Source organism: Melospiza georgiana, chromosome 9 (assembly GCF_028018845.1).
Source record: "Melospiza georgiana isolate bMelGeo1 chromosome 9, bMelGeo1.pri, whole genome shotgun sequence".
Classification (NCBI taxonomy): Eukaryota; Metazoa; Chordata; class Aves; order Passeriformes; family Passerellidae; genus Melospiza; species Melospiza georgiana.
Window position 1 is genome coordinate 1,136,941 of NC_080438.1, and position 11,418 is coordinate 1,148,358.

Genomic DNA, 11,418 nt, shown 5'->3' on the forward strand with positions numbered 1-11,418 from the left:
TGAGCTGGAGCTGATTTTTAGTCCAAACAGTGCAGGACTCGCAGGCTCATTGCCTCAGGTTTGGCAGCAGGACAGTCCTGTTCCTACAAAAGCATTTTACAGTTAATTAGAGCATTGCCTCTCAGCACAATTAATGATCTGAGAGGATGCAGTATGCCAAGGCAGGTAAACTCTTTGGGGATTTGGACTCGACGCTGCTGGCTGTAGACTCTAGAGAGAGACACAGAAGGGAAAGGCTCATCTTGCAACTTCTGCAGATCGTGAGCAAAGCACTGAAAGGTTTCTGGGAGAGGAGGTGCAGCAGTGGATAGTGTGGGCAGGCAGCCTGCTGCTAATCAGAAGCTCCTTTATTTCACAGTGGGAGCAGGACTTAAAATGCAGCAGCCCATATGCACCTCCGTCTGCCCAAAGCCCTCCCCGCTTTGGTAAGGATGGTACAGGCTGTGCTGAGCTGCAACTCGATAAATATCAGCCAATTCTCTCTCTCCCTAGAGGGGCAGGGAGAGAGATGCCTTCTGCACCATCCAGGGGCTGAGGACAAGTAGCTGAAGTCATCCTGTTCTTGGAACTATAGCAGACCCAGGGCAGTGCAGGCACCCCCACAGGTGTTTCATGGGTTCATTCTTTAGCATGAAGAGCCCTCAGAACTTCTTCAAAGACATTCTGGTCAGGCACAGTTAAGCCTTTTATTTTGATTAACCATCTTTCCTTGGTGAGTCCCAGAGTCCCTGGGTCTGACTTTTGATTTTGCAAATGCAAATGGAGAAGGTGCTGCAGTGATACTCATATCTAAGGCAGATGCCCTGCCAACCTAAATTCCTATTTTCCACGCATATATGTGAGCTATCCTCAAATTTATGTGCTGAGACATGCACATTTTATATTCCAATGGTGCCTTGCACCACCAGCCCCCCCCCCCCGGGCTTTTGTTGCAGCCTCACCAAAAATATACATCCACATGACTCTGGAATAAAACAGGAAAGTCTCATCTGCCTGGGTAGTTCCCTGGTGAATTTACATTCTTCTTTCCTTAAGAGCTCTATTTTCTGCATGCGTTTGGATTATGGTAACCTTTTCTGTATAAAATTCTTGTCCCTTTCTCGATCCAGGTTACTTTAAATAGAAGAGGAAAGGAAATTAACAGAGGAACCAGCAAAGCTCATCTCACGTCTCAGAATTGATTCTCTGACCTTTTTTACTACTTGTGTCCCCCCCCACGAAAATCTGCTTTTCATCTGCACCATCCCGACCTCCTGCAACAGAGGAAGACCCCGAAGCTTTTTGAGCCCTTTTCGAAGATTCCACCTCTGCAGCCAGACATCGAGCTTCGCTTCTGGTAAGGTTTTCAATCTCTCTCACCCCTTTGTCTGGCTTTTATACGTCACCCTCTTCCTCTGGGGTGGGCAGAAAGGGGACGGGTGCTGCTGCTGCTGCTGCTGCTGCTGCGCTGACTCCTGACTGGGTCAGCCGGCGCTGCCGGGCTCTCGGGCTGGGCTATAAAGCCGCGCACACCGCACCGAGCGCGGCCCCGAGCGCAGCCTCCGCCGCCTCCTGCCTCCTTGTTTTTCCCGGAATACCCATCCGACCTCGGCGGCAAGATGTGCAAGGGACTCGCTGCACTGCCAGCCACTTGCTTAAAAAGGTACTGTTTATTTCTGAGCATCTGGGAATGGTCTCGTTAGCCCGGAGGCGCGCTGAGGCGTTGCGCTTTGTGTCCGAGGCAGGAGGACGGATTTGGCTCTGATTATTTTGCAAGATTAGATACAAATGACTGCTTAGAAGCTTTTGTGGTTTTTTTTCAGCTAGAAGCAGAATTGCAGAAAGGTTTCATACGGAGCTGGGAGAACTCTAAAGCCTTCCTTCCCATCATCCCCATCATCAAAAACAGCAGCTTTTAGCATTGCGATATTTTGATATTCCTGTCAGCTGCTTCTGCTGCAGTCTTTGCACCCCTTTTCTCCCTTGGCTCTTCTCTGCTAAATTTTCTTGATTCTTTTGAGGGGGAAGCCAGGCAGACAGGATAACAATTAAGGATTATCCCCTGAAATGCATTTCAAATGCAGATAACGCAGCGTGGCAGCGCAAGAGACCCGTGTGCCAGCCGGCAGGGATGCGGGCACGGTGGCTGTGGATGCGGCAGCAGCTGGTGCGGGATCAGCCCGAGTCCCCTGGGCGATGGTGGGGGGCCAGGTCAGGCTGTTCCCCAACGCGCAGCCCTGTCGGGCTGCTGTGGGGCTCACCACACCCCTGCCGTGCGGGGCAGGTCAGGATGGGCTGAGCTGCACAGCCCCAGATGTGCCCCACAGGCCAGCGCGACGGGGCTCTAGGCTGCCATGAGCCCTCCTGGAGGGGTGTGACTCCCTTTCAGGTGCCCTGGAGATGCCCAGGAGGGAGGCACAACGCTCCCTTCTCATCCAGCCCGTCCAAACTCGTGCGGGTCTGTGCTGGTGCAGTGCTGCCTTGCTGCCCGCCCGTGCCTGCAGCAGCGCTCCTGAGGCTGCTGCCCAGCTGATGTGCGGCGGCTTGGGAAAATGCAAGCAGAGACTCAGCTGGCTCCCATCCGGGGATGGGAGCTAAAGATGATAGCTTTATCCTATCATCTGAGGATAAAGCTTCCTGCTCATGGTTGGATTTAAAAACGGGCGCTGAAAATACGAGGAAAAAGTGTTGACACTTCCAATTTGCAGGAACATTTGATGAGGAAAAAAAAATATTGAAAAATGCAAGGAAAAATAGTTCACGTCTTTTAAACACCTCTGTCCAGGATTCCCAGCAAAATCCCTCTCTTCCAGAAAGCTGTGGGCCTGGCTGCAAGCAGCAGTGTCTTGTTTCCTCCTGCTGCCACCCTCCTGCAAAGCTGAGCAGCTTCCCTCTCCTGGGCAAGGAGCATGACAGCACCAGGCAGCCCAAGCCTGGCAGCCCAGAGTCCCCATGGGTGCCTGGGCAGAGCCTGGGTGTTGGTATTGGCCACAGGCACCCTGCTCTAAGGCAGCTGTGAGCTCCCTTTGCTCTCCCGGAGTGCCAGAGCTGTCAAGGGAACATTTCTGAGGCAAGCAGTGGGATCAGGTATGGCCAGGATCCCTGACAGGGCACTGGAGCAGAGAGCAGTGCTGGGGGGCTGAGCAGCTACTGGGGCTCAGCCCTGTGGCACAGCCTCTTGCTCTTTTCCAGGCTCCCATCTGAGGAGAAGGAGAAGAATTTCCTGCTTTACACTGTGGCCGCACCTTGGGGCAGGCCAGGGCTTGTGCCCCTGAGCAAGCAGGCATGGTTTACCCACTCCCCATTCTTAAACTGGAAGGAAACCCAGAGAGGTGCCAAGGCCAGTATCAGCTGCGTACTTAGAAGCTGCTGTGAAGAAAGGATTGTCCTGAGCTGGAAGGTGGAACAGAATTAAGGGTGAATCTTCAGAGGAGCTTGCTGTGGAGCGGGGGAGCAGCTTGCAGCCAGCGTGGGCTGCTTGTGGTAGAGCTCTTGGCTCATCCCCTGACTTCACCCCACAGTCTTGCTCCAAGCCATTGACTTCCTCCCTTCCCTCTGTGTCATGGGCTTGGTGGGGTGGTCTGGCACGGCCCTGCTGCTCCTGTGCCAGCTGATGAGGTGGGGAAATGGCAGGGGCTGCAGGAAGGGATTAGTAAGGGCGTAAGAACCGTACATTGGCAGCTGGGCAAATCAGCTCACGGAGAGGTAACACACACAGCACGGTGAAGCTTTTCTGTCGCAATATTTTTACTGTAAACAGTAGGAAAACAGCAGCTTCTCCCCCTTTGCCACCTGCTTCCAGTCTGATGACCTTCTCAGCAAGATGCTGTTGAACATGAAAAATGACTTGTTTGCCATTGTGTTTGTCTAGAATGAAAAATGTGCATTATGCAATGAGGGGAAAATCAGCACTGGAGTCCCTGTCAGTGACCTGCATTTGTGTCACTGAGTAATGCTGGAGGAGGCTGCAGAGGGAGTGCAAAGCATTGTCTTCATCTCCTCCTTGATTTTTTTTCTTTCAGTGCCAAAGACATGAAGCACCGCCTGGGCTTCTTGCTGCAGAAGTCAGATTCCTGTGACTACAGCTCTTCCCAGGGCAAGAAGGAGAAGTTATCTTCAAGCCAAAGGTAAGAGCAGATGCTGTCACCTAGTTAATCCCAGACTGGCTGCAGCATGTTGTTTGTTCCTTCACCAAGCTGGACTTCTGGTGCTGCTTCCCAGTTCTTCCTGAACACCTGTGCTTGGATCTAGTGTGGCAATAGCCCTGAGGTGTTGATAGTCCTGTCAGCTGACCATCAACACCTGAGGACTCCAATTTCCATGAAGAATGCTGAACTAGAGGTCCCTTCTGGCTCCACGTCCATGCTTCAATGTGAATGAGCATGGGGAGGGCGTGTACAGTGTCCTGCACAGGGGAATGACTCCATTCCAGACCCAGTGCAACTGGATACACTGCAGAATCAGCATCCCACGCCTCTTTGGGCTGGGTTTGTGCAGTGCTCCCCACAGCTGCACAGAGCTGAAGGCACACAAACCAGCCAGCAGCCTGTGAGGATGTCACTGCTCTCCCCAGTCTGCAAGGACACGGTGCTCTCTCCAAAGAGGGCTCCAAAAGCCAAGCTTTGCTGCTGGAACAGATGAGCCCTAGGGTGTTCTAGTATGGTAGAGGGGATGAATGTGGGATGTGTTCCCCGTGTGTCTCCAGTTCCCACAGTCCTCTTTTCCACATAGCTACTGTTCCCCTGACAGCTTAAAGGAACCAGTCCTTTGGAGTTCACTGATACGACTTCTAAGAGTGGTTCCAGACCTGTGTTCTAGCAAGAGAAGCAGCCAGGCACAAAATAAATATGAAATCCACACCAATTTTTTTCCCAGGAAAATTCATTTCTAGCCCATGGCTGCTGATGAGGATTGCAAACCAAAATTTCTGTAGGTTAGATCTGGGATCCCTGGGGGTATCTGTAAAACGAGCTGATATTTCATTCTCAGTCTCTTGTGTATGCTCTTAGAACAATAAGGAAAAAAGATTTTTCTAGTGGTGTTGAGAAACAAACCAAATTTGTCCTTTCTGTACTCTCTTTAACTCAGCCCTGTGTTTCTCCCTTTGTCTCTTCTTAGGCTTAGCCAAGAGGAAGTAAGAAAATGGGCAGAGTCTTTGGACAATTTGATCCATCATGACAGTAAGTGAAGAGTGCTCTTATGCTGCCTGCAGAGCATGTGTGCTCTGAACGGTCCTGGGAGGGGATGGGAGGGGACACAGGACATTATGATTGTCTCTTAGGGGCACACAGGAGCTCCTTTGGCCATGCAGACCTCTGGGAGGGGTGGGGAAGGGGTCTCTTGCTCAGATCCAAGGCAAGGGTCAATCCCAATGCATCATGAGTGTGGTTTTGGCCTACCGCTGAGCTGTCTGTTTTGTGAAAGCAACTGGTTTAGCCCTTGTGCAAGAGGAGGGCAAGATTGGGACACACAGTTAGTGATGGGTTAAACAAGAACCAAAAGGAGGAGATATTATTTGCAGCTGAACCTATGGGAAACTTTGCCTTCCCATCAGCTGTGGGCTACACTCACGTCCTTGAGGTTTCCTTCACATTGTTCCCATGGTCTGAGACTCTGTGGAGCATGCTGGCTGTCTCCTCAAGGCCTCCTGGGAACACACGAGTTGCTTGTGTTCCCCTGGCAGGGACACTGAAGGTCACAGTGGGGGAACAGGCAGCTGGGCCCCCACGTGTGACATCCCCATGGGGCCTGTCTGCATTCCAGCCTCCCCACTGCCAGCCCAGGGCAGCTCCCCATCCAGCTCTGGGAAGGAGAACCCACAATCACTGCTTGCTGGGATGCAGGGGTGCACGTGTTCAGGGACCAACGCTCTTGCCTGACTCGGTTTTCCTCTGAACAATCCATAGGAGGACTGGCTGCTTTCCGCGCTTTTCTCAAATCTGAGTACAGTGAGGAAAACATCGAGTTCTGGGTCAGTTGTGAGGAGTACAAGAAAACCAAGTCACCGGCCAAGCTCAGCCCCAAGGCCAGGAAGATCTATGATGAGTTCATCTCAGTGCAGGCCACAAAAGAGGTACGTGCACTGAACATTCCTTGGGCAAAGGCACCACCCTAAATTCTGAACCAGCAGCACAGCCAAGCAGAAGTCAATAGTTTTACAAGAGATGAAGGCTTCTGCTTCTCTGCTAGTTAGAAGGTCATGGTGGGTCTTTTATTGATTTTATATTAAATTTGGCTAGAGAGAAAGTGTGTTTAGTTACAACCACATGGCCATTCCACGCGCACACTGAAATGGGAGAAGCCCAAGAGGTCCATGATTCCCAATGTTTCAGCTGCTCCCATGCAGTTTGAGTTTCCTGGCCAGCTGCATCCCAGAGGGATGTATGTGTCAGCCTCCCCTGACAGCTCTTCTGGTAGCAGAGATGCACTGGTGTCCAGCTGCACAGATTCTGCTGAGGCTACAGGGTGTCAAACAGCCATTTCAGACAGCTGCTCAGCAAGCACACATGGTGGAGAGATACTTGGATTTTCCCTTTCCTATGCCCCATCTGGGACAGGTTCTACTTACACTGTCCCTTTGGCCCTTTGACAGGTGAACTTGGATTCATGCACACGGGAGAAGACGAGCCACAACATGCTGGAGCCTACACTGTCCTGCTTTGATGAGGCTCAGAGAAAAATATTCACCCTCATGGAGAAGGATTCTTACCGTCGCTTCCTCAAGTCCCCTTACTACCTGGACTTGGTCAGCCCACCTGGTGCTGGCTGTAGGCCCGAAAACTGCAAAAGAAACCACACTCACAGCTTAGACTGCAACTCCAACATCATCTCTCAGTGCGCCTGAACCTGCAGCAAGGCAGGGGCAGGCCGGGCTCTTGCAGAATATGTGGCAGCAAAAGCACTCATTGGCATGAAGCAACAGAGCTGTCTCCAGTAGCTGTCTAATGTTCCAGTTGTATCCCATGTCATGCAGCAGCCAGCATTTGTAACCCAATCCAGGCTCAGTGTGTGTAGCAAACCCTCCTCCGACGGGTCGGTGTAGGAGCGCTGGGGTCTGTCTGGCAGGAGCTGGGGCAGTGGCTGCGTGTGCCGAGCCCTGCGAGCCAGCAGGGTGCTGGGGAGCCCCAGTGAGCCCTGGCTCTGCCCACGGAGGGACCGGGCTGGTGGGGTCACAGCGTGGTGACACACAGCCAGGCGCAGGGCAGAGGGGCAGCCAAAGGAAGTGCTGGGGACTGTCATCTCCCCCTTCTAATCTGCAGAGGTTTAGGTGAAAAGGGCTGGCTCTGGTTCTTAGCTGTTCATAACTCCCAAATGTCCAGGCTGTCAGGAGTGTATGCTCAGAGCTCAGGCTGTGCTGCATTGCAGTATCAGGCACAGGAAGAGCTCCTACTCTTTCTTGAAGGGAAACCAAAACTTTTTGGACAGCCTCCCTCAATCATCACAGCCACAGTCGCAGGGAAGCTCAGCCTCCCTCGGCCATCACGGGAAACTCTTCCCTCTGGCTGCTGCTCCCTCTGTAGCACCCTGTTTATGCTGGCCAAGGATCTTCTCTAGGGCTGTGCAGAGCTGTCACTTTGGGGGAGGCTCATTATTTCCTATATTATTAATTGCAACCTTCATGCTCCCAGGTTAAATAGTCCAGCAGAACAGAACAGAAACATGTTCCTTCTCTCCCAGACAGGTTTATATTCCTGACTCTGGGAGTGCCATTTCAGGTTTGCCTGTCCTGGCTTGTAAGAAGCAGTTTGTGAGGGAATAGGACCACCATATCTGAGGAAGAAAGGCCCTGCTTGGGAGTACTTGAAAATGCTGGAGTTTTTTAAGGTGTTATTTATGTATTTCAGCAGTAGCATGGCTCACTTTTCCTGAAGATGGTAGGAGGAATGTGTCCATCTCATTACCGCTCCGGGGCTTTGCCGGAAGGCAGCTGACACTTTGGTTGCTGTGGTGAGACAGGGCCTTTGCTGTGGGCTTGGGCACTGACTGCAGTGGGAAGCACAGGAGGCGGCTGCAGCATTGCTGCCGTGAGCTGCAGCACGGCTGTCTCACTGGCCCCCAGCCTTGCTCTCTCCTCCATTAGGTATCGCTGCTGCGGCCACTGCGTACCCTGCGCTCTGCATCCCAGTCCAGACAGCAGCTCTCACACCGGGGTTTTGGCATGGCAGGAGGAGGCTGTGGCTCTCCAGGCCCATAGAGAAACTTCTTTTTTTAACATGTGCTTTATTTTGTATTTATTCAATGTACCAACACCTATCACCCTGCATGCTCAGCTAAGAGATGGAGAGGCTTGCTAAAGCACTGAACATAGCCAAGCATGTGGCTATGTTTTTTTTTCCCCTGGTACTGGGAACTCTCGGTAACTATTGCAAAAACTGTATCAATATTTAAATAATGATGAATGCAGTCTAAATAAAATGTTTGTGTTAGTCCCTTCTAAAATGCTATTACGTGAACAAAAGAAAATGCATGGAGATCCAATTCATTGGACAAGGTCACTCTTAAAAGTTTTGTTACAAGTGGCTTCACTCAGAGATTGTTTTAAGTCACAGAAAGATGAAACAGCAGATGAAGCAACAACAATTACATCCTTCAGACACCTTCAGCACCATGAGCCTGGGGGATAAAGGGTTTTTATGGGTCCATGCCTTGCCTGGCCACCAGCTGAACATGGGAATTAGCCATCCTCACCAAGGCTCTGGGGTCAGTGTGAGCCCCCCCTGACAGCTTTGGAGTGGGGAAGATCAAGGAGCCCTTCCCTGATGCAGATGTGTTGCAACCCTGAATGGACAGAACACATTTTATCCCAAAGCTGAGCCTGTCCCTGGGCCATGCCCTGTGGGTGCAGAGAGCAGGCCTGGCTCTTGCTCAGCCCCAGCTCCAGCTGCTGGAGCCTGAGCTGGCCCTGGGAGCCAAAGCCTGAGGCAGCGTAGGACATGGGGTGCTGTGCTGCACTGGTCTTGGGGTGTTCTCCTGGATCAGCTCCCTGGGGTGATTCCCTTTCCAGTTCACTGAGAAACCACTGCATCATTGCAATATAAGCTCCCAGAGACTTTTGGTCTTGCCAGGGCTTCTGGGTATAAGTTTTGGGAGTGCTCTATAGTGGGTAAGAAAGTGCTGCACCTTCAGAACAAGGAGACAAAATGAACAGTCCATTGAGACAGTAGCAGAAATACATGTTTATGTGTGGATTACTGAGTGGTACATGAATATGGGTTAACACAACTCCTCAGTGCACACCAGCTCCCCACATCTTCCCCACATGACTATCCCATGGAGAACTCCAGACTGAAAACCTGCAGCTCATGGGTGGGAGGAGCTGATGCGCCCTCCTGCCTTTGCTCCAGCCCTTGGCCACAGCATGCAGCACCCTCCAGGGAGTGACCAAGACCTGAGGGGAGCCTGGATGAGCTCTGGGACGCTTTCAGCCACTGGGCTTTGGCAGTGCCCAAGCCAGGGACTGGGCAGCCCTGGTGGTGCCCAGCCTCAGCACGCAGGGCAAGAGCTGTGTGGTTCTCCCTGTGATTGATGAGGTGCGAGGCTCCATGTCGCTGAAGTCACCATAGAACACACATGAAACCATCCTCTGGTGTCCCTCTGGGGTGTGCAGCAGCAGGGAGCCATTTTCCACGTGTGCCTGTGGCAGGGACTGGGTGCCAGGGTGGCATGGAGGCAGTGCCTGGTGCCCCATGCCCCTGGCTGCAGCGTGGGGCTGCCTTGCCCCACGGCAGAGATAGGGGTCCCTCGAGGGGCACGAGACCTGCCTCCTGCACCAGCCCAGGTGCCAGGATGGCACACGGAGGCCTGTGGCACACAGGTGATCCTGAAGGATGCACTGTTGTGCTCTCTCAGCTGGATGGCCAAGGTTTCCCTCAGGAGGGTCTGGAACAATGCAAAACCCACACACACTCCTCTCTGTGATGGACCCCAAGCACTACATCTTTGTGGTGTGGAAACTCTGCTTTTTGGCTCTCTGACTCTCAGGGGGCCAAGATACCCATGTTACAAGTATATATGTGTGTGCACGTGTATATATGAATACGGGAATACAGATGTACATATTGTGTTATATACTGCTATATATGCCACATTTCACAAGAGCTAGAGTGATAAAATACATGAAGTATCTCCTACCTGAAATATGATGGTTGGCATCAGCCCAATTGCAAATACCTCTGGGCTAATGGAAAGCTGGGCCTGGGGCTGGTACAGGTGTTGTCACCTTTCTGGGCAAGCCTGCTGGAGGAATTAGCCAAATGGCCCTTCTACACAAACACAACTTCCCTAGAGCTCCAAAACGCTTCAGTGGCCACATTTTCTGGCCACCCAGTAGATCACGGGCAGCCCCCAGAGTAGACTTCCAACATTTTAACAGAAATTGAGCCAGGGAGGGGTTGCCAACAGAACTGTGGCATTTCTCCTGAATCCAGCCTGAATCCAGCCTGTGCCTTTCTTTCCAGCACACACATACCCAGACACCTTCTCCCTGCCCCATGTGTCGTTGCTGCAGCAGTGACGCCCCAGGATTTGACGGTGCATAGCAAGAGCCTCCAGCAGCATCCCCACTCTATGGCAGTGGTGGTGGTGGTGGCATTTAACTGTGAAACATGTGAGGGAACCTGGAAATGGCTGCCAAAGGATTAAGCAGAAATGAAAGATCCAGGTCTTCCTGCAGGGAAGTCTGTTCCGTTTTGCTTTTCTGAGTCATGCTATAAATGAGGAGCTTGAACATGCTGAATCCACTTGAATTGACACCAGTTCATGGAGACTTTGGGAGGGTGCAGGGAGCGTGTGCAGGCAGAGGTAGGGGGACCACCCTGCAGCAGAGGGGCTGGCCAAGCCCCCCATCCCACACCTAGCCCTGCTTCTGCCTCCCCCTTGCTGCCCACTGAACGATGGACACTGCTGGGGGGTCCTGTGCCCTTTTGATGGGACCCTCCTACTGCTCATGGGCTCCCCTGGGCTCTTTAGGTCACCCAAGCCACCCTCTGCATTCACCCCAGGGGAATGCCTGCAAGCATCGACCCTGCTGCTCCAGCACCCACTTTCCCAGGCCTTTTGCTCCAGAGCTTAAAAAAAGAGTCACATTTGTGCCTGCCTCCCCACTCCTGCCCATTTCCTGCTGCTTGGGATGTATTTTTCTTCATTGCCATAGCGACAATGTGTAAATATTTGAGACTGGCGGGGTTTTGATCAGATTTTGAAAGTCTTGAAGAGGCTGGCAAATCCATTGTTTATGTTACTGCATTTTGCTTAGTGTCCCATGACTTGCAGTGAGGCAGAGCAGCCCCGAATGCCCGTGGGCAGCAGGGCCACGGATGTTTTGCTGGCACCTGTCAGGCTGCTGGTTGAAGCAGCTCCTTGCGAGCCATGACCCTGTGGATGATGCACCAGGAAACCAACTCAGGGATGAACCATCTGGGCCCTGTGGAGCAGGGGTTT

General features: G+C 52.3%; 1 protein-coding gene across 4 annotated transcripts; it reads left to right on the forward strand.

Moving 5' to 3' along the window:
* The first annotated feature begins 492 nt into the window (after positions 1–492).
* On the forward strand, positions 493–8,418 carry RGS4 (regulator of G protein signaling 4). Of its 4 annotated transcripts, none has more exons than XM_058030126.1 (6): positions 493–605; positions 1,110–1,336; positions 4,002–4,106; positions 5,098–5,159; positions 5,886–6,052; positions 6,572–8,418. In XM_058030126.1, exons 3-6 carry the CDS (start codon positions 4,012–4,014, stop codon positions 6,821–6,823), a joined length of 576 nt encoding a protein of 191 aa, XP_057886109.1. In that variant the 5' UTR covers positions 493–605; positions 1,110–1,336; positions 4,002–4,011; the 3' UTR covers positions 6,824–8,418. The 4 variants fall into 4 exon arrangements, with proteins under 4 accessions (XP_057886109.1, XP_057886108.1, XP_057886107.1 ...); XM_058030125.1 differs by lacking the exon at positions 493–605 and adding an exon at positions 931–1,008; XM_058030124.1 differs by lacking the exons at positions 493–605; positions 1,110–1,336 and adding an exon at positions 1,508–1,642.
* The last annotated feature ends 3,000 nt before the right edge of the window (positions 8,419–11,418 follow it).